Source organism: Rhipicephalus microplus, chromosome 6, assembly GCF_043290135.1.
Source record: "Rhipicephalus microplus isolate Deutch F79 chromosome 6, USDA_Rmic, whole genome shotgun sequence".
Lineage (NCBI taxonomy): Eukaryota > Metazoa > Arthropoda > Arachnida > Ixodida > Ixodidae > Rhipicephalus > Rhipicephalus microplus.
In genome coordinates, this window is record NC_134705.1 from 121,814,983 (window position 1) to 121,838,447 (window position 23,465).

At 45.6% G+C, this 23,465-nt stretch overlaps 1 protein-coding gene across 1 annotated transcript in view; it reads left to right on the forward strand.

The window, feature by feature from the left end:
* LOC119168111 (uncharacterized) overlaps positions 1-23,465 on the forward strand; it is a 41,296-nt gene that overhangs the window by 12,107 nt on the left and 5,724 nt on the right. The window contains exon 3 of the mRNA XM_037419522.2: positions 3,035-3,076. Within this exon, the coding sequence (XP_037275419.1) occupies positions 3,035-3,076 (42 nt within the window). The remainder of the gene's footprint in view (positions 1-3,034; positions 3,077-23,465) is intronic.

A 23,465-nucleotide genomic window follows, 5' to 3' on the forward strand; every position in this document is an offset into this window, starting at 1 on the left:
CAATCTATTGTTAATATTGATTGATTCGATTTAGTTCGGTGCCCTATATATCTATTCGTTTTTCTTTCTTATTTTATCTTTACCAACCCCCCTTTTTTCACCCACGTATGCACTGGTTGTCATGCTTACCTTTTGATTTCAATCGCCTTATTGACAATATTCAATAACCATATATTGAAAAGACACTAAATAGTGATGGACGTGTCACATTCTTCAATCATGAACAACTACTTGAACAACACATTTTCATTTATTCAACCCTGTTTGAGGTATTCAAGGTATAAAGCGCTTTCTTGTGCATTGTTCCTTCACCTGTCAGTTCGCTCATAATGTTGTGTGCTGTTAAATTGAAATGTGAACATTGTTCAAGCTGTCGCTATTTTATAAGCGAAAAAAACCAAAGCATTCCAACTGCAAGTTATACGTAATGTGTGTATTCTTAGAGAGAAAATTTTTAAAAGCTTAGTCGTTTTGTCTAATCCCCATATTTCGTTGGTCTTTACCGATGATGTTTTGTACACGTTCCGCCTCGATGCCTCATAATACCCCGTGCTTTTTTCTGTGATCTTAGCACTTCCTTGAAATGCCTACTTTTGCTCGAGCGTTCCGCCAGCAAACACAATATTAAATTAAGCCATCACGTACAGCCCACAATATGATTCTAAACTTCAGAAGTTGCTAGATATATTTCTGTGATGTAAACATTTCGAAGCTGTTCGTAACGAAAATCCATTCAACAAAATCTCCCGCTAAGGCTCAACAGCAAAGGTGTATTCAATATTTCATGTCACGTTCCATATGACGCTATTGCTAAAATTATTCACGCTATATTACTAATTTCTGATAAGCTGTACAGACAACCTATAAATATGTAATAAGTTGCAAAGAGGCCTTAAGAAACGGGGCACTCGCAATCAAAAAAAGTGCTGAAGTAGTACAGCTGGCGTAGGTAAGAAAGCAAGCACATGGTTTGAGGGCGTTTATTTTGTTAGACATGTCAACTTTTACGTATACGTGACGCCATATGAAGAACGAGAAAAGGTTTCTCATTCACCGTCTTTGCGTAGCACTCGACAGTGCAGCCTTAATTAGGTGCTCAAAAGTGCCTAATGAATAGAATGTGGAAGCTTGAACCCACCACTGAATCTGAATTTTCGGAACATAGGATACGTTATTTAAGATTCGTGGGTTTGGACCCTACCGAGCGCATCGATGTTTGTCCACTTTCGTTTAAGTACGAATGTCTCGTAATTACTTCTCAACAGTTACATCCAAAAACTTGATGGCCCCTCTGTTCTCCAACTCTACAATACCAGCTGTCGGAGTTGCTTATGATCATTTCTGTGACTACTGAGCGTCATCATTGTTTGGTAAGGCGCTCCCTGCAGCAACCAATAAAGGTTCTCGCATAATATCTACGTACGTGCATAATTAAAATGTATCCCTTTCATCAAGCAGAAAGGTCCAAGCTGCAGCAGTATGATGACCGCCATTTGTAAATATTGGCCTAAAGAAGATCATGTACAATATTTTGAATAATTCTTATAGTAATAATTCCTTTTTGTAGCGAGTGAACCGGCTTAAGCAGATTTGACACATTCAGTGGCTAGTGTGCGTGTATTGTTGAGCAGCGAAATCATAAATGGGCACGTTTCAGGTGGTGCCTGGTACCAACAAATGCCTGTCGCACTCACCGAGCACGGGCAATTAGCGTTAGCTGCCACGACCAGGATAACACCAATATATACATAAATATAGCTAATAAATGGAAACAAGAAAAGCAAGTGCTGTACCTTACAGGTAGGGTATTGAATGCTTGTTACGAAGTTTCTATGTTCAGTGGTTACCTTTAACAAGTTAATTTTTCGTTCTCTAAATTCATTTGCATTGCTGTATGAGGCAACATAAGAGCTTGGGATCCATGTTTTTTTTTTCAGTCCAATGAAACTCACTTATTCCACGAATTTGTTGAAGAGTGTTCATAACATATGTTCTCAAACTGGCTCTGTGAAGGATACCGTAGAGTTCCGTGCACTGACCGAACGAGTGTGAACCACTCTTCTTTTACACGCATTAGCAACTAATATACTTATTTAAATGAAGAAAGTAGCATTGCTTTTTGCAATTAGAAAACTGTTCTCACCCGCATCCGCACAACGGGCGTCTGCGGGTAACGAGGGACCCACGCAAACGCAGAACTAAACGTTCTTCGTCTACTGCATGTCATCAAACTTTCACAATTTGCAGACCGTTGTGGCGAAATGAGCGAATTTTGGCTAATTTATGGTCGTGAGCGTTCGACCCAGCTTAAACGAGATTAATGGGCGCTTCGGTGCTTAAGTCGTGGCTTTGATAAGCGAAAGGCTACTCGTATCATGCTGGCTGAGGGCTAAAAGACCGTTAAGGCTTAGCTTTCGGGTTGGCGTATTGATCGATAGCTCTATCGCTGTGCAAGTTACGTGCCTCCTTTTTTGAACTGCGATATGTACGTACGTCCGACGATTTTGGTTGTGTGAACACATGGCTTACGCGGCGCGGTGGCTGAAGCTTGCATGCAGTGTGCGGTCGGCGTGTGCAATATGTTACTCACGAAACGGCATCAGGGGGGAGGTGGAATCACAAGTCAATTTATCATTGGGAGTGCTACAGCAACGACGATGACCTTCGATCTTGACTAAAATAGAAAAACCCAACGCTAAGAGTGTCAGTACTGTGAATGTGTACTCAAGAGGCTTGTACCCCACGCTCTCTCCCTACCGCACTTTTAACTGTCTTCATGCCGAAGAAAACGTTAGTGGTCCCGCGGCACCCTGGGAAAGACGTCGGAGTTTCGCAAGGCCAACAAGCTTGAGAGCCACTGTTATAGAAGATTGATTTTTTTTTCAGAACATGAGTATGCATTATGCACGTACGTAATGCATATATGTGGAAAGAAATTCTCACACTGTTGAACAATTCTTATTTGATCAATCCTTGTAAAGCTGTTTAACAAATCAGAGTCCGTGTGCTAAGACAATGGTCACCCTTTTTGCAGAACTACCCGGATATGAAAAACCTTACCATGTCAATCGAAACGGTACAGTAAAAATATTTCTGTTTCATTTTCGTAGCGTTTGCAGAAAACTGAAAATGTCAGTAATATGAAACTTCCTGATTATCTCGTTCCAAAAAAATTTCTTAATGCAAGTCTTTTTATACCGCATATAAATGATAAAATGTTGGTTGGTAGAAATTTGTTCAATTTGTCATTTAATCTATTCTGTGTAATGGTATTTTCCTGTAAAACCCATCCAGCCTGGAATATGAATTGAGGATTGTACGCCAAGAACACAAGTTGTTGCCAAATATTTATCAAGAACAACCAACTTACCCAAACTACACCCTTTCAAGTTACCGCAGAAGACAATAGCGCGACAAGTACCTTACCTAAAGAATTAATGTCAGGCAGGGTGCAGTGGCTTTATTGCGGGAGGAGTAAGTGCAGGTTAGTCTGTCGGGAAAAAAGTGGCTCTCATGGCATCGAGGGTAGTGACTACTACAGTACGGGCAGTGTGGTGGAGGCTTACAGGTGATAAAAAGCCTCGGTGGAGGCGGAACGTATAACACCACCTATGAAGCAGCACAAAACATTGCTCAAGTAGCATTATGGTGACAAATTGCTCGGAATAATACATGCGATTTTGTTTACACGATGATACATTGACTTGGCAAAGATATGAGGAATTAATTCATCGTACTACTCCGTTCTCGAGTACCTCGACTGAATTTATTACACAATAATTTCGCCGACACCAAAACACCGCGGTATAGTCAATGCTTGCTCCAGCAAAAGACTTGTATGTTAGCGGCTTTTATTTTTCAGTGGCGTAGAGTAAATGTGGTTTTAGATATATGTTTTCTTAGTGCTAGAAAACAGGGCCCAACACGGAGCGCCAGATAAAGGGCACACGGAAAGCTAGCTTACAACAATAGCTTTTTAATCTAATTTGTTCAATGCATACTTCCCCATTTCGCATGAAAATGTAAAGAGGGAAAAGATATAACAATGAAAGCATCATCGACCGGTAAGCACCTTCTATGCTAATCACATGGTGCATGCAATCTCCTGAGATGAAGCAAATGTTGTCCCAGAAAAGAATTGTTGGCTATTTCACGCACGCACTGCTGGCTGAAGTTGCTATATCTATAGCCTGCAGGATTGCTCATCTCAGCAGATTTTGACAGCGCATGACAAAAATAAATGCTGAAAATTGAGGAACCAACCAGTTTAAGAAGCAGATACCACGGTGGCCAGACGCCACTGAACATAAGATAGAAGCTTGTTTGATTTGTTCAAAACGCTGGCTGGTCTGGCCAATGCAACGCTTGTCAGGAGGCAGGTTTGGAAAAGAAATCTTACATTCAGCGCACGGAGGAAGGGCACTCCTAGACTTAGTTTTTGCAAGTTTGAATGTACTGAGCACAAGGGTTCACGACCTCACAACTCCTCGCAATGTTTTTGGGGGTACAAGAGAAAACATTCGCCAGGTATCTAACGGCAGCACTCTTTACATTGCGACTCGCACCATTGGTGGCACGAAGGGCAATAAAATTTAACTTATCTTGTCCGACGTCTCTTTAATTTGCTGGATCAACTGCCTGTTTGCTCATTTTCATGGCATCTAGCGCACAAGAGTGCTGTAAAATTAGGAAATCCAGCGTTAGTCAGTAGCTCCAACTATAGAATAAATAGTCCCTGCATCTTGTGATTTGAAGACAATTACTGAGAAGGCTCACTTATAGGAGAGCAATGGTTTGCTAACTTGTGGCCCATACGCCCAAAAGACACAGTTAAAATAGAGCGTTAAGCTTCAATATAGTAAAGGAGGAATGGGCCTTACATCAGGAAATGGGTGGATTATACCAAGCGCCGGTACACACGAGAAACATGTGAAGTGTTATTCAGCGGTGCATGTAATGTTTAGCCATCGTTATCTAACACTACAACAAAATCATCAACTTAATTACTGATTTTTTAGCTTTTAGACAACCTTATCACACCTGAAGTGGACGGTTCACGTTATCAGAAATGAATGAAGTGAAGATAGGTGGTATGTCCGAACAAATGCAATCTCTTCCGTCTTGCGAATGAATATAGTCATCGTAAGCTAAAGTTGCAGTGGTCGAACTGTTGTTCTGCTTCCTATTTACATCGCTGTGTTGTTGTTCATTGTCCTGGTGTGCGACCGATAGCGGCACTGCAAGCCTCGCATGTATGATGTCAGTTCGAGGATTCACGCACTTTCGAGGCAGGGCGCTGTATAGAAACCACTGTCGTGGTAAAACACGACAAAGAAGCAGTTCGATTGGCTGTCTTGTGTGTAGTAGCTAGCGACGCTGTTCTAGCAACTATGGGTGTTTACTTTTAACGCTTTGAAAAGCACAGCGCTTTGTTTCTTAAAACTACTGCCGCTTGTCTCCATGCCGAGTGCAGCACAGCGGTGGAGTACTGCGGTGTGCCTCACACGCGTGAAAAGGGTGCGAGCTTTTTCAACTATCCTAAGGACCTGAAGCTGAAAAAAAGTAGATAGTCAAACTCGAACAGGGAAAGTGCCCCATGCTTTCATCGACCGGGTGCAGCAAGCACTTCTAAGCTACACTTTTTAGTTAGCTTGTGACCGTGTTTCAAAGCATTCCCAGTACTTCAGCCATTCATATCACGCAGGCTACTGTTGTACGCTATTTATACCAGCTGAGGAGCCATCCATAAACCTACCGTGAAGGCGCCGCGAAGACAGGGAGCCGACGACGCGGCTTCCGAATCGCCCTGGAATAGCGCGCCTCATGATCGCAGCTGAACGGCGCAGTACATCTGAGGCTACAGCTTTATTTGATTAGAGTGCGTACATATATACGTAGTTTATTGATGAAGACAAGTGCGCGTCCACCGCGCTGGTTACCATAAATTCATAAGCGAGACCTGCTGCCACGGTTCAGTGTACATTCTCTGAAGGTGGTCACATAATCTTTGTGATCCTGCACGTACTATAAACAATCTTCGATAACTATTTGTGAAATTTTGATACCCTTGCGATGGCCTTGTGCGGTATTAAGAATTACTTCAAGTTGTCTTTTTGATTCAACGAACAATACTGAGACAAACTGCAGTCATTCGTATGGGCTAGTGGGTGCATTAAGGAGGAACTTGCCCCTTTTCGGAGTCACACCAGCAGCTTCCCCTGAAGACTTCTCTTACTGTAATACAACACGGGCTTGCGTCGAGCCGATGCCCATAGCTGCAATCTAAGCACGATTATCTCAAATTTTGTAATTTAATGCAGCTTTGCATTTTTGTAGATGCCATAAATTTTTCAGTGATTTAAACATCTTCTCTGCAATAATTATCTCATGTGTTGTTCGCGATGCCAAAGTGGCGGAAATAGGCGATTCTCTCACACATCCCCATGTTCACTGTTACTATATCATTGCACTGCAGAAAATATATCCGAAGAAAAAGGGTAGGCGTGCCCTTCCCTTCATGATTGTTGTGAAAGCTAACGTCCTTTTCACGGCAGGAGGAAGCACACGGGGGCACAGAGCAGTACTTCACCATTGCGCAGCACTCGATCACCACTTGGACGTTGTATGGCGGGTTCGCAACTCCACGTGTTTGTAGGACCAAAGCCGCGATGGTGAGTCGATCTCCATTGACGGCATCGGCTGTGCACAGTCAACAACGTGGCCTGCGTCGTACACTACCACCCCATCGATGAGACACCGCGACGTTTCGCTAGCTGTATCTACATGCTTGTAAATGCTGAAAAAAGGTGCGCTTATGGAAACTTCAAAACACCCAAACCAATTAGTATCTCACGGCAGCAATAGCTGATGACGAGCGAGAGCACTCACACATGGTTTTGCTTCCTTAACAGCAGTGCAGTCGGCGACAACGGCGTGCTCATCAGCCATCTGAGCGGATTCTTGGCACTGTATATTGGGCTGCAACTAAAACAAATATATAATTGAACTCAGAAACAATCGTTGTGGGCGTTAGTTGGCTCTCACAAAGCTCTTCGTTCGATAAACTTCCCGCCAGAAGCAGACAATCCATGCACAGGAGTAGCGGCTGCTGCAGCGTGGTCGAGAGCGGAGTCCACAAACTGACGTCATAGGCGAGAGTACGTTACTTCAAGATCTAGGGGCCAATATTGACGGTGACTCGTTAGAAAGAGGAATAATCTACGACTTTTGATTGACAAAGCTACGTATTGCGTGCATACGGGGGCTTTCGGTTTATTTAGAGACAAAGGAAATTGATTACTTTTTACATGAATAAACCAGATCGCGCATAATGTAGAGTTGCTATATGACAGCCCAAGACCACTGCGCTCATATGTCTTAGGTTAAATAGTCTATAAGGACGCAATTGAACTACCATTATGACATCGATATGCGTCTCGTCCCGAAGTTTATCATGCACCCAACAAGCGTCTCATGCTGTTCATATCATGAGTTATAAATATTATCGGTCATTGTCTAGTGTCTACCATGACAACTCTGTTTGATCTAGGCACTGTAATAGATATTACATCCCCAAGACTGTGCAGGCCATACATATCACGACGAACATTTAGTGGACATGCGTGAGCTCATTTATTTCAAATGTGTTAGGACCTGAAGTGTTCTAGGTTACACACATACATGCCATGCCAGTCAGGGTGTGTGAAGGCAATGAATTGGCTGTGAAACACTACAACTAATACACATAACCTGCACGAATTGATAGCTATGTTGTGCCTCACTGTGGTGGTCGACTGGCTAAGGTACTCGGCTGCTGTCCCGCAGGTCCCGGGATCAAATACCGGCTGCTGTGGCTGCATTTCCGATGAAGGCAGAAATGTTGCAGGCCCGTGTGCTCATATTTGGGTGCACGTTAAAAAACCCCAGGTGGTCGAAATTTCCGGAACCCTCCACTACGGTGTCTTTGATAATATTATGGAGGTTTCGGGACATTGAACCTCACATATCATTAATATGTGGGGATGAATTCCCACTTATTGTTGTTAGCTGCTACTTAGGTTAATTGTACATCGATGTCACGTCCTGCCTAGTTCAGAATATAATGAAAGGGTTTTCCACAAAGCTTGCGCTCCAGAAAGAATGGGCGAGTCCGCCATGTTTTGTTGGGCGCATTAGCGGAATGGTCTCACGAAGAGACGCCACGGGAACACCATAATATCCGCCGCAGTATTATTCATTACTTAAGAGAGGGGTGGGAGGAGCATTTTGTCTGAGCTTAGACAGCAAAAAAATGTAGTCATTTCTTTCATTATCTCGCGCTGAAAGATCACCAGACCTTATTGCGCAGCCGCAAATTATTGTACAATAGAATCGCAAATATTCGCGTTTAAGTCTCATCAGAATGGGAACTGCAAGAGGCGCTCCACTTCGCAAAGCCTAACTGCTGCTCTCTCGTGGTGTGGGCTTCCGATCTCAAGTAGGGGTCAAGAAATGTATCAGTTGCACAGACGTGGTCATCGGACTTTTAGGACAATCATGCACTGCGATACATCTTAATTGTACTTCGCACAGTGATTATACGTCAGATATCAAAACACGTCAGATGTCGAAACAACTTTGTTTCTGGTGCACCTGTGTAATGCCTTGCCACTAAAATTACAACATAACCACATTCCGTTCACATGCTTCGCATAACAGCGATTACCAAAGTACGTGGCATCTACCAACTTTTTCACATTATTAGCGCCATAACCAACGAGACATATTCGTCAAGCCTTCTTACTCCCTCAAATAATTTTGATCAATAGCTAGTTAAGAAGACGACCACGAGAGCACTCGAATGTAGGCAGCTAGATAAATCAACACGTACACAGGAGCGGATCAAGCCACTCATTTCAGGAGCAGGGGTGTGGGTGGTTTGTAAACGTAACACTGCTGAGGGGGATGGCCAGGGCTTTTTTTGTTTTTACTAGCAAAAAAACCCCTTCATAGCATAAATACTGTTAATGTGTGCTCAGAATGGTTTCAGTTATTTGTACTAATCGGTGATAGAAGGTGAGCTATAGGAGCACTAACGTGAGGGGGGGGGTAGCTGACGCCGACCTTGGAGGGGGTGATCAGCCGTACCGCTGCCCACCCTCTAGCTACGCCACTGCACGTAGATGAAAATGCTCAAACTTCCTGCAGTTCACTAAGAAATGCTTCGCATTTAAGTGTTTGAGTGACCATGAGATAGAATAGAAACCTGGGTATACCAAACACCAATGGGTGCATTGCTCTGCAATTCTATGGTGGTTTTGGGAAGTTAAACACCACACATCAATCAATCAAGTGTGTTGTACGATTGGTATCACTTGCATTGAATTGTTTTTTAGAACACCCAAAAAAAAACACGCCTGTTTTTCTCTCGAGTGGGAGTGAGACTTTATTAGAAGGCAGAGAGGTCGACCTGAGCTAGTTCGCTCTAGCCTGCTACTCTACAAAGGGGATAAGGGAAAGGGGGAGAAAAGAGGGATGAAGGGTGATGATGGGGACAAGAAGAGGTGGTGCGTATGTACAGTAGCCACTTAGCATAGTACCCTACAGTCTAGTTTCTAGTCCATTGCTTTTTATAAAGTCTAGAACAGCCTTTGTAGCAGTTTTTGACATGTTTGGTCGTTCATTGCTGACAATATGTGGCTTTCACTTAATGGTGTTCGTCCGATGCTTGCCAACGTTGCAGTTAGCAAGTTTTTTTGCGCCACGCATAATGCACAGCCACAAAATATGTGAGCTATCGTTTCGCGCAGTTGGCAGCGTTCACAATTTGTGCTGTCCGCACAGCCGATTAGGTGTGCGTAGTGGCGAGTGAAGGTGACGCCCAGGCAAATTCGGTGCAGCATATTAGCATATCTTCGACTGATTTTATTTGGAAGATGAAAAGTCATACCGGGGTCTGTTTAACACAGGCGCTTGTTCCGGGGATCTGGCAGCGACCAGTAAGTGGCAGCGCATTCGCGCATGAGTGATCTCAACAATGTGTTTACGTCACTTCGCAAATACGGTACTTTGACGTACATAGGAGCGTTGTATACCGCCGCTCTTGCTTCGATATCGGCTGTTTCGTTGCCAACTAGGCCGCAGTGTCCAGGAATACATTGTAGCGTAATCAAGTGGCCGCTCCTGTGTGTTAGGTCAAATGCTTGGACAATTCCTAACAATAACTCGTAAAATTGGCCTCTTCTTGAGCAAGAATGATAGCTTGAATCGCTGATTTTGCATCAGACAGAATCGTCCATTTACGCGGTGCTTGGTTGTTTACAAATTTTATAGCTTCTTGTATAGCAAGAAGTTCTGCGGCTGCCGAAGATGACCTATGATCTAATTTTTACTGTCGGGAAATACCGAGTTTAGGGATCACGAAGGCTGCAGCTAAGGCGGATGAAGTTACGGATCCATTGGTGTAAATGTGCACAGAGTCGCTGTATCTGTCATCTAAATGTGCCAAGGTGAGTAGCTTGAGGGCAATATTAGAAACACGTGACTTATACGAAATTCCACGTGTGTGAAGGCACACCAGCGGTTTAGTCAATGTTCATGGAGACTGCTGGGATTACGGCAGGTGCAAACCTGAAGGGATCATGTGCCTATGCGTATCAAGGCATCGCGAATAGGTACAGCCTGGTTGCCCACTTGTAGCGAAGACAACGGGTGCTGTGCATGTCGGGTCAGTGGACGAAGGTGCACTCGAAGAGGCTCACAGGACGTGTAAACCTGTATAGGGTAGGTGCGGGACTCCTCTATAGTGCCAGAGGTTGACGTGCACCGTGGCAGGCCAAGGCATATTCTCAGTGCTCGTGCCTGAAGACTCTCTAAAATACGAAGGCACGTTGCCCGCATGCTGGAAAGTACAGGTGAGCTTTACCATATATAGCCCACAAACGATTCCTTGTATAACTGCAGAAAAGTTTTCTCTAAAGGGCCCCATCTCAGTCCTGCTATAACACAAAGAACATACACAAAACTGATTAGTTTGTTTCGCAGTACAGTCACATGCTTTGACCAGGACAGGTTGTGATCAATGACGACCTCTAAATAGCGGTAGTGCTTGACCGCAGGAATCACTGCTCTGTGAGCAAAGATTGGGAACCGCGACATTGATTTCTTCGTAATTGTCAATGCAGCACATTTTGCTAATGAAAGTTCCAACCCTGACGACGTAAGTACTTAGATGTTATTGATCTGCCTTGTTGTAGCCTTGCTCGCAGTTGTGGTCGCGTTGCTCCAGATGACCATATGCATATGTCGTCCGCATACGCACTGATTCTGACAATGTCGGGAAGCTCAGCTTCAAGGCCAATGAGTGTTATGTTAAAAAGCATGGGGCTCAGGACGGTGCCTTGCGGAACTCCACGGCTTACGAGGTGCCTGGCCATGTCACCGTGAGATGTCCATTGAGATAGCTCACTATCCACGCGTGTGGTCGGCCACCTACGCCGATGTCTTCAAGTGCGTCAAGATTGGCCTCATGGTAGACGCTATCGTACACGCCCTTTATATATAAGAAAATGGCCCCTACCACTCTCCGACGTTGTCTTTCTTTTTCGACAGAAGAAACTAGATCTACAACACCGTCTACAGATAACCGACCTCTACGGAAGTCATTTAAAAATCTGGTGAGCCGACATCATTCTCCAGCAGCCATTCCAATCTTGCCAGCACCATGCGTTCCATCACCTTAAGTACGCATTATCTATATGTCTTTGGAAGTAATCAAAATCCATTGATTGATATGTAGGGTTTAACGTCCTAAAAACACCGTATGATTATGAGAGACGCCGTAGTAGAGGCCTCCGGAAATTTCGACCAACTGGATTTCTTTAACGTGCACCTAAATATGAGCACACGCGCCTACAACATTTCCGCCTCCGTCGTAAATGCAGCCACTGCAGCCGGGATTCGAACCCGCGACCTGCGGGTCAGCAGCCGGGTATCTTTGCCACTAGACCACTGCAGCGGGGTTAAAATTTATTGAGTTGGAAACACTAAACATATCTGCTGTTACGCCAGGTGCCCCTTTCCAAGTAAACTCCCCTAACCCACTTCTTGTTTTGTTGTGAAAACGAGAGGGAGGAGCGTGGCGGTGATTCGCCGCCGTTGTGTGGTTGATTTCAGCGAGTTTTGGTTGGAGGCGATTCTAAAAAAATGTTAACACTACTAGATATGCTGCACTTGTATGGAACACTATTGCGATGCGCAGCGGCAAATGCACCGCGCGTACCTCAAACTGTCATGTATAACCTGTAAATCTGGAGTATCGCAGGAAACCAAGGAGACTAGTGGTCTTTAACTTCGTTGAACATGAAATACACTGCCTCAGAGCTTTTCACCGCACCCCACTCTATTGAAGATATGTCTACCATATGGATGGAGAATCCGACCATCAATCATTCACATGGCAAATTATGGTGCTGGAGCATTGGTGGCAGGCTAGTCACAAGACTGAATTCTGGCCGCAGCGGAGGCGAAAATGCTTGAGGCTCGTGTGCTTAGATTAAGAAGCACGTTGAAGAACCTTAGGTGGTCGAAATGTTTGGAGCCCTCCACTAAAGCGCCTCTCAAATCATACGATGAATTTTAGATGTTAAGCCCTAACGATTCTTAACATATTATATTGGTGGCATATGGTGTATGCTGTCTTATGCTGGGAACTGAAGCATCGGAAATGCCGGAGCGCAAAACGACTCAGCAGTGTGAAAACCACCATGTTGAGCTGCCACAAAAATATTTCTGTAGAAAGAAATGCAAAAGCGACCATCAACAACAAAATTGATTAAATAAAGTTTGAACGGGCCACCGTCAGATGTCCAGGTGAACACTTTAGCCACTGCGTCATGCTGACTATTTTTTTCTTCATATTTTAGTGAAGCCTCCGAACTCTCAAATGGGTTGAACTCTTGAGTACCTCCTAGTGGGGCTACCCAACAAGGACGCCGCTCGCACTGAAAGTCCGTGCTTGGCCGTGACTGTTGCCATTGTGTATGCTCGCTGGTTGCCGGCTAATAAACGCCTTAACAAATTGGTGAAGAGTGCTGCGATCCCCTTCGATGCCCTTGGAGCTAAGATCACGTACCCTGCCATCTACCATGTCCCACGACGCCTCTCAGGAAACGCCTCCTTCAATGCCACCCCCTTGTCCCGGTGTCCCCAGAATTCGCGGTCCACCCATGTTCACTGGTGCTGATGGCACTGACGTGGAGGACTGGCTCGCCATTTACGAGCGCACGAGCGTCCCCAACAAATGGGTCGAAGACGGCAAGCTGACCAACTTCGTGTTCTACCTTGCGGGTGTTGCCAGTTTGAGGTACAACAACCACGCGTCCGATTTTGCCACCTGGTTCATTTTTAAGACCACAATCATCAACGTCTTCGGCCGCCTTGCTGTTCGCAAGCTGCAATCCGAGCAGCCCTTATGTGAACGCGCTCAGGAGGCTGGTGAGTCATTCACCAGCTATATTGAAGATGTCCTGGACCTATGCAACAAATACAATCACACAAAGTCTGAGTCTAACAGGATCTGAAACATCAAAAAAGGCATTGACGATGATGCCTTCACGATGCTGCTCGCCAAAAAACCCCGGCACAGTGGCTGAGGTCATCACACTGTGCAGAGCTACGAGGAGTTCCACCGGCAGCGTTCGATGACCCTTCGCTGCCCACGACGAGCTGCAACGCTTGCTGGCCTGGAGGCCAGTTGTGACCCAGTGGCGTTGACGGCAGACCTTAAGTCCTTCATCCACGAGGAAATCGCGCGTGAGTTCTCACTCCTGCTCTATGCCCACCAACCGGCTGTTCAAAAATCGGCTACTACCCTTTTCCCTCCAATCCGTCGAGCGATTGAACAAGAAATAGCGGAGGTAATGCTTGGGAACCACCCCCCACAGCCTTCGGCTCCTGCGCCCCTGAGTTACGCGCAAGTGGTGCCCAGGCCGCCCCAAGACGTTTCATCACCCGCCCCTCTGCCCTACGCCGAAGCTGCCGCTCGACCTCGTAGCGGGCATACCCGGGCTTTGCGGCGGGTATGCCCGCTACGTATGTTGACGTAACCCCTCAGCCTCAGCTTCTGTCCACCATGCGGCCACTGTTCCGTCCATCGGCCCTTGCGACATGGGTGAGATCTACTCCGGTGAACAGATGGCGCGCACCCGACAACCGGCCCATCTGCTTTGCCTGCGGTTACGCCAGTCACGTAGCCCGTTATTGCCATTGCGTACAGTCGGCTCTAATTTTTTCACCTGTTGCTGGCCAACTCAGCCATCCTTATCACGAAGAACCACCGCCTATGCCACCTTGGTCTTGCCCAGGTCCAACTCGAAGGTCGCCATCTCCACGGCGTCGTTCCCTGTCCCCCATGCGGCCAAGTTCGGCTGCTCATGAGCGGAAAAACTAGTCGTTGCAGTCTCCGAGGCAAGGACTGCGACGCTATTGCAATGTGAAAGCCCTCAGAGCAGCCCCTCAAATGTCATTGACGTGCTTGTGGATGGTGTTTGTGCATCGACTGCTATTTACACTAAAGCTGACGTATCAGTTATGGACGAAAAACTCTGCCGCTTACTTCGCCAAGTGACGACGCTACTTTCTGGGTTGTCCCTCTGTACTGCTAGTTTGCATCGTATTCATCCAACAGCAGGGTGCAGAGCTCGCGTTGTCATTCAGGACGTTGTGTATGTCGCCCAGTTCATCATAATTCCGGCATGCTCTCATGACGGCATCCTGGGATGGCACTTTCTCTTCCGCCATGACGTCGTCATTCATTGTGCCGCCGCCGAAATCGAGCTCTCACACAACTCGCATTTGACGCCAGAAGACAGTCCCTCGACACTGAGCAATATTCTAATAAAAGACGATAAAACAGTCCTTCCAAACTGAACGACGGCTGTGTCTGTCTACTGCACCGGTATCTCAAACACAATTGCACTCGTTTCGCCATCCGAGCGCGCTTGTAGCAGAAAAGGGTTGCTAGTACCTTTCGCAACTGTGCAGGTCAAACAAGGCAACGCCGCTATTTTTGTAAGCAACTTCTCCCCGTACAGTGTTATCTTGCTTTGAGAGGAATGTCTGGGCAGAGTGGAACCAGTCGATGACGCACAAGTCCTGCACGTAGCCGACGACACGCTCTGTCCTAGGTCGCGTACCAACAATGCTGTTTCCACTTCTGATCCGTCATCTGCTGATGTATTTGGCCCCTCCATTGCTGACAACCTTACGGCGGTACAGCGTTCCCAGCTTCTGGACCTGTTCCAAGAATATTGTTCTTCTTTCGATGTCGGGCGAAGTTCTCTTGGTGTCACGTCCGTTGTTACCCATCGCATCGACCCTGGTGCCCATCCACCTTTACGGCAACGTCCATATCGCGTGTCGCCGGCTGAACGTCGGGTAAATAATGATCAGGCTAACGATATGCTCTGACGCGACGTTATTCGGCCCTAGGACAGTCCATGGGCGTCTCCTGTTTTTCTTGTTGCGAAGAAAGACGGTTCTGTGCGGTTCTGTGTGGACTACAGACGGCTCAGTAAAATCACTCGCAAGGATGTTTATTCACTGCCACGCATCGATGACGCCATCGACAGACTTCATGGAGCCGTTCTTTTTCTTCTCTCGATCTGTGCTCGGGGTACTGGCGACGACGCTCGACCCATGGCTGACGACGCTCGACCAAAGACCTTTTTCGTCACGCCAGACAGCTTGTACGAGTTCAACGTCATGCCATTTGGTCTATGTAATGCACCTGCGTCCTTTGTGCGCATGATGGACACCCTTCTGCGCCACTTGAAATGGTACACGTGCTTGTGTTACGTCGACGATGTCATTGTCTTCGCTTCGGATTTCTCCACGCATTTCCAACGTCTGAAAGAAGTTTTCGCACGGGTGGGTAATGCCGGCTTGCAACTGAATCTGAAAAAGTGCTGCTTAGCAGTACGGCAACTCAACATCCTTGGGTACGTCGTGTCTAAAGACGGCATTTTTCCTGATCCTGCCAAGATTCGGGCCGTGGCCGAATTCCCCAAACCTGCATCTGTGAAAGAACTGCGTAGTTTCGTGGGCCTGTGCTCATACTTCCGACGCTTCGTACGAAACTTTAACACGATCATATCACCGCTGACGAAGCTTTTTGGAAGTAACGGGCCCCTCAATTCGTGGTCATCCAAGTGCAACGACGCGTTCGCTAAGCCTCACCATTTGTTGACGTCGCCTTCCATTCTACGCCACTATGACCCTACAGCCCCAATGGAGGTGCACATGGACGCTAGCGGTGTAGGCTTCGGTGCTTTCCTGGCGCAGCACAAATCCGGATTCCCTGAATATGTCGTGACATATGCAAGCCGTACGCTCACGAGAGCCAAGACAAACTGCACCGTCACGGAGAAAGAGTGCCGGGTGATCGTCTGGGCCCTTACAAAGTTTCGACTCTATTTTTATGGTCGCCCATACGATGTCGTCACTGACCATCATGCACTATGCTGGCTTTCATCATTGAAAGATCCCTCAGGCCGTCTCGGCTGTTGGGCTCTTCGCTTACAAGACTACGACATCCGCGTGCTGTACCGCGATAGACGCCAGCATGCTGACGCCGATGCCCTCTCACGATCCCCTGTACCTCAAGACAACATTCCCTGCTCAATAACCTCAATTGCTGTATCTGCCATTGATGTTTACATCCTCGCTTCCGAACAGCTAAAGGATAATTGGATCGCCCCGCTGATCGAATTGCTCTATGATCTGTCCACAACACCATCCACGCGTGCCTTGCGTCGTCGAGCTCACCATTTCGCCATCCGTGATGGCCTCCAACACTGACGCAATTAGGACTCCGATGGCCAGCAGTGGTTACTCGTCATACCCCACAGTCTGCGGTTGGAGATATGTGAATCTTTCCATTCTGATCCGCAATTTGCGCACTCTGGGGTATCCAAAAGTTACCACCGCATTCGACAACGCTACTTATGGCGCGGGATGTACCGCTACGTGCAGCAGTTCGTTCGCTCTTGCCTCACTTGTCAACGCCGCAAACTGTCAGCACAGATGTTGCACGCTGGTCTGCAACCGTTACCTCACCCTGACCGTCTCTTTGGGCGCGTAGGTATCAAGTTGTATGGACCACTTCCTCTGACGTCAGCTGGTAACCACTGAGCCATCGTTGGCGTAGACCATTTAACGCGATACGCCGAAACGGCCGCTCTCCCTGCGGCTACTGCGCGCGATGTTGTGACCTTCCTGCTGCATCGATTCATACTGCGCCACGCACCACCCTAAGGGCTTCTCAGCGATCGAGGCCGTGTCTTCTTGTCGGAAGTCGTCGAAGCCATTCTGGCGGAGTGCCATTCTGTTCACCGCAAAACTACTGCTTACCACCCGCAGACGAATGGCCTCTCCGAGCGCTTTAACCCCACCCCGCACCCCCGACATGCTTTCGATGTACGTCGCTGCCAACGACACGAATTGGGATAATATACTGCCCTTCGTCACTTATGCCTATAACACCGCACCTCAGAGCATGACTGGTTTTTTACCTTACCTTTCTACTTGTTGTACGGAAGGCACCCCTCGCACACCATGGACACGATATTCCCGTACACGCCGGATCCATCTGAGTGTGCACCCATTTCTGAGACGGCCAGGCTTGCTGAAGAATGTCGCGAGCTTGCCAAGGCTTTTACGACACATGGGGATAGCGGCAGAAGAGTATTCTTGAAAGTATTCGTGATGGCTTCACCACTTCCGAGACCACGTTCCTTCTTGGTGCGCTTGTATGGCTCTCGATCCCGACCTCTGTAGCTGGCCTCTTCTAAACTACGTCATCAAGTGCACCTCTCCCGTCAACTATCTGATCAAAACCCCTGAACAATCTTCGGACATGCGCCGCCGTGGGCGCGACATCGTCAACGTGGAGCGCCTGAAGGCTTATTATGACCCGCTCATAGTAACAAGCTGTAAGGTCGCCAGGCGGTTTTCTCTTCGAACCCGGGGTAATTGTAGCGAAGCCTCCGAACTCTGAAATGGGTCGAGCTCTTGAGTACCTCCTAGTGGGGCTACTCAACAAGCACGCCGCTCGCGCTGAGAGTCCGTGCTTGGCCGTGACTGTCGCCATTGTGTATGCTCACTGGTTGCCGGCCTATAAACGCCTTAACATTATACATGCTTTTACCATTGTAGAATGACTAGTCAACATACTAGTTTACCGTTTAACTTCAGTTTTGCATGTCGCATGCTTGATACATTGGGATGTTCACGTGCCATAAAATATGCATATTTATTAAACAGAAAGAAAAACTGGTGCTGGTAACAATTAACCTTGCGGTAACGGCAACAGCGCGAACGTTTTGTTACACTTCAAAATGCAAAAAAAATCAAGTGGATGGATTAGCAGGTAGGGTTTACCGGCACATACTGTGAAGTATATTATCCGTTTCTCAATCGTTCCAAAGAGCAACATATGCAGAGACTCGATGACGCCTCCAAGCTCACTCGATAAATATCCGCGCACAATTGATCGAGTATTGTGATGTTTTTTGCGCAACGTAAGCAAGGCATAGTCGTGCCAGTGCACTGAACTGCAGGTATATCGTAAGCAACAACTACATAGCGGCTAGGTGAGAAACGAATGCAGAGCGTGGAAATGAAAAAATAGCATAATTTTGGTTCAGTAAGACATAAAAATGCAAGGGTTTAGACCTAAATTACTGGCACTGGGATACATTTGCCTCTGGCGTAACGTGACATTTCGGAAATGTATATTGCGCAAGCACGCAAAAAGAATCCCATATGGAGATACAGCAATTTATTACATTATTGCAAGGATGCTCTACACCACAATCAAATTTCAGCTCTGCTTATTGTGTTAGCCCTACTCATTCGTATGTTGCTGGATTAATTATCCCGGTACCTTCAGGAGGGACGGAGGGTGCAAGGTACCTACTTGTTACTGACATAATTATAGGTAATAATAGCAGGAAAAGTATACCATATGGCACCAAGTGTCACAAGCATTTGACCCCAAAATGGATATATTTGGTGACAACAGAATGAGCTATGTAATAAATAGCACAGTTCATGCAAATCAACCATATCATTAACTAGCACCAGAGAACTAAATAGAAGTACCTATGCATTCTGCTCATATAATTTCTCTTGCGGAGAATTTTTCTGCGTCAACTGCAGTTAAGTTACAGGATCTCCGAAAATAATTTTCTTGTGAGCATTGGTAGGCCTTAACTAAAGATTACCTCTATAAAAAACGTTTGTCTACCGCTGTATGCGAGGACAAATTCTTGCATGAAAAATATGTGTCAGCTGCATAGACGGATAATCCTGCGGTATGGCAATATCTTTTCAATTATCACCTGGGTGTCAAAAGAATGCCGCCTTCATTTGGGTATGTTCGAACCGTTGATAAGCCAAATTTCGTAAACACTTTGATACACAAAGAAGTTTGCGCCTACCGGTACCGGGTTATATGGCTAAGGGTTGTCGTGGTGATGACGTGACCCACGCGGGGACCATAATTACCCACGTGCAATAGAACGAAGTATTTAAATACTGCAGAATGCAATTATAGGCTGCCTGAAATCGCGTTCTTTGGTGGTGAGAGGATAAGGTCACTCGAACCAGGTCACTGAAAACAGGTGTGCGAGTAGGCACAGTCGCTTAGAACGCCCGCACAAATATTCTAGTAAGCACTCGCTTTCTCAGCCTAAAAGCTCAGTCGTAAATAAAGCTGTCGCCACTATCTGTTACACTAAAACCCAATACAGCAATCTGCGACAGTTAGAGGAAGTTCCGGAAACCGAGATGCAACGTATCATGTAAAGCTGTTTCATGCTTGCAAATAAGAAAGGAATGCTTCTTGACCATAGTGTCTGAATATACGCGTGTACACAATGAGCATGCCTGAGCGGCCAGATAATGCTCGGTCTCGCGGGCGCACTGTGCTCTGAGCCCTCAGATGGCGCCACAGCCAAAGTACCCACTGACGTGGTGCTGGCGCATTGAAATTCCTCAACCTCCCCCACGTTTCCGTTCAAAGCGGTATGACAAACACTCAAAGCATGAAGTAAATTTCTTATATCACATTAAAAGATAAAACATTGAAAGATAAACCAGGTGTAAATATTCATTGAAACGAAAATGTCCTGTGCAGGTTGTGAACATCGTCAATACAGATAGTTCCGCTCACACGCACTAGTATTTTCGTCTGTTCACGGTATTGCTCAATGCAACGATAAATAATTAAAAAAACATTAGCCAGCGTGCTATTTCTCCATCAAAATACTTTTCCGTTGCGAAGTAATGCAAGGAACTTCAAGGTGCTTGATTGTAGGTGCAAGGTAAACAGCCTGGATGGTCAAAATTATACAGAGACAGGAGGCTTGCATAATGGAGTCCCTTGTAATTAATCATGGTTTTGACGCGTAAACTCCCATTATTAATTATTACCCCTCTATAAAAGAGAATTCTTAATGCCCCAGAAACGTATTTGATGCGTATCACTGCTTTAATTTACACGGGAAGTCGCCGAATCGTAGTTGCGCTTGTTCCATGCGTTCTTGTTCCTTGGCAATACATTATAAAAAACCATCTGGAACGCGTAAGTATTCTATATCAAGCACCGAAGAGCGATGCAGTTGTTCCATAAATATATAAACCTTTGGAATACGCAAGTAATTTATGTACAGCACACTAAAGGAATACGGTTGCTCATGGCTAGATGTTACGATGCGCATACATATATTTATGTCAACGATCACCGTCCGACGATCACTGTCAGGCGGTAACTTGAAGAGAAGCACGCGCTCCGCAAAAGTCCTAAGCCAGAACAGCAATTCGGTACAAAACACATTTTAGTCGTTTCAAGAACCTTTTAGCAATTTGAGGTCATCTTCGTCGACTGAATAACATTAGGCGTAGGCGAACAAAAAAAAAGAAAAACCTGCCTCAAAACAGCGTGGCCAACAACAAATGCCAACAAAACAAACCACGATTAGCAGCATGCACGTCTCTGCCGAGTGTGTTGACGAGGCCGAGTGGCTAACCCTGCTTGCCGTAGCGCCATCTACGACAACACTGAAGAAGCTTGGAGATAACTGATGACGGCCCGACCATTATCTGGACACGCTAAGGATTGCGCTTTTCAGCGATGTGCGGGTAATGCCTCAGCACCTGCATATTCTTACACCGTGGTCTTGAGACGCTGGAGGGGAAGGTGTAAGTGCGGCGAAGATAGCCATCCTTTGGTCTCCAACACCTGCACTACGGTGACTGCTTTTGGGCATCCAAATACTTTGAGAACTGAACGAGTGTGAAGCATTGATATCCGCGCGATATGGGGAAATGGCTTGACAGCTTTCAAAATATTAGGCTTGCTCCGCTAAACTTGAGAAACATGACTGTGTTGGGAGAGGCTGAGAACAAAGCCTTCACGATTCTGCTTTCAGGAGTGTCGCGTGTTTTACCATGTGGGTTACACCGTGCTTGAGGAAAACTTTCACCGTCCTTCGTATATCACCGACCGGCGGCACGCCTTTGCATGTCTTCAGACATACAACACAAAATCCCTTCCTCTCCTATTGAATCACGCCTCAACTTTTTGCTGAGATAATGATACAATTTAGAAATGCATCTCAATACAGAAATACAGATACGGAAAAGTATCTCTGAAAAAGAACAAAAAATCTTGAAAGTTCGCCACTTTTTCTTGAGATATCTAAAACTCTTATTAAGCAATCTAATATTATTGCGGTTTTCAGGAAAGAGTATTTTTGTACAAAAGGTTTTAGGGGCGAAATCGACGGAAAGTGTTTCCAGAAAAAATAATGAAATAGAAAAAAATGAGATTTGTCCTATATTTGACTACAACTTTGGTACTGAAGCGGTCCAAGAGAAAATTGTCTTGATGTTGCGTTTCATAAAGCACTTAAAGGACAAGTAATCAAGGAAGTCTAATATTTTTTTGTACGAGAAAAAAAAATATTTTTTGAAGTTGGTCCTTAAATTGAACCTTGAATTTGTAGTGTAGCAAAATCAAGCAGACGTTAGGGGGGCCGTGGTCTTGAACAAAGTTGCAGCTTTGCCGCAAGGGCAAAGCAAAGGATGCAATAGCAACAAATGACAAAGTCACGTGAAATAATACTTGCAGATCAAAACGTGCCCTGCATTTCTCACGCTAAAATGGCGCACTAAACGTGCTCACAGGTACATATTAACATGAACAAGCATCTCAGTTGTTACTTCGCTGTGTCTGAAAAGCGTGCCTCTTGGGCAAACGGAGACTGTGCTACGAGTGCAGAGTACGTTGTACGTCTGGTAACTACAACAGAAGTGTTCCGGTCAAAGCCCAAGGCGTACGATTGCCCCCACCGTGAGCTAGCGCACACTAGAGCGTCCCCTCTCCACTGGGCAAAGTACGTGTGGGAGATGAGAGTACGCGCCACCGCGTCGTGACGATCTGGCAACATGCACTCATTGCGCCTTCTCGCTGGTAATTCTGAAGACACGATTGTAGTTCCCCCGAGAGGCCTATCGCCAGCGGTAAGTGGTAGATATAAATAGCTTGCATTTGAGCGTTCAAGGAGGTGCTCCTTCGTGGCTCAGGGGCTAACACTTCGCACTCACAATTCACATGTCAGAGGTTCGATTTCGCGTGCTGGAGTCTTTTTCTGGACTTTTAGTCTTCCTTGCGTTTTCATGTATATATATATATATATATATATATATATATATATATATATATATATATATATATATATATATATATATATATATATATATATATATATATATATATATATATATATGTATATATATATATATATAAAGCGAATGATGGCGACGCCCACGCCGACGCTGGCGTCAAAAATCAAAATCTAGCCGTGAGCGTCCATATAATTTCCATCGCAATAAAATTTTTTCGAGCGAGTGTTTGGCGGAAATACTTCGTGGGGCTGGCGAAAAAGGTGTAAATTTTATCAGACGTATCTGCGATGGCCGAAGTGTAAAGATTCCCTTAAGTCTGTAAAATCTCTTCCTAACTAGAGAAATAATTCTAATCCTTTGCATAGTTGTGCAGCATCTATATACATAGGTAAAATGAATTAATCTATGCGCATTGCTAAACATTGTAACGTGTCCCTATGATTTTTCTTAGGCCAAAGCTAGAACGTCTCAGTTTTTGGTCCACTAAGATCTCGGGCATTCATGTAGGTATGATCAAAAACCTGCACTGTATACTTTGCTTGAATAAGCCAGAAATCTTCTCGAATAAAAAAAGTTTTAGCTTGCCAGGATATGTTCCAACCAAAACCATACTTATATTCTGATGGCAAGCACTTTAAAGGTGACTTTTAATGCAGCTCATCATTATCATATAGTCACAAAAAGGACACAGATGAGAAACAGAGTTTGTAGTTTTTTGTTGGATAAGGAGCATCCAT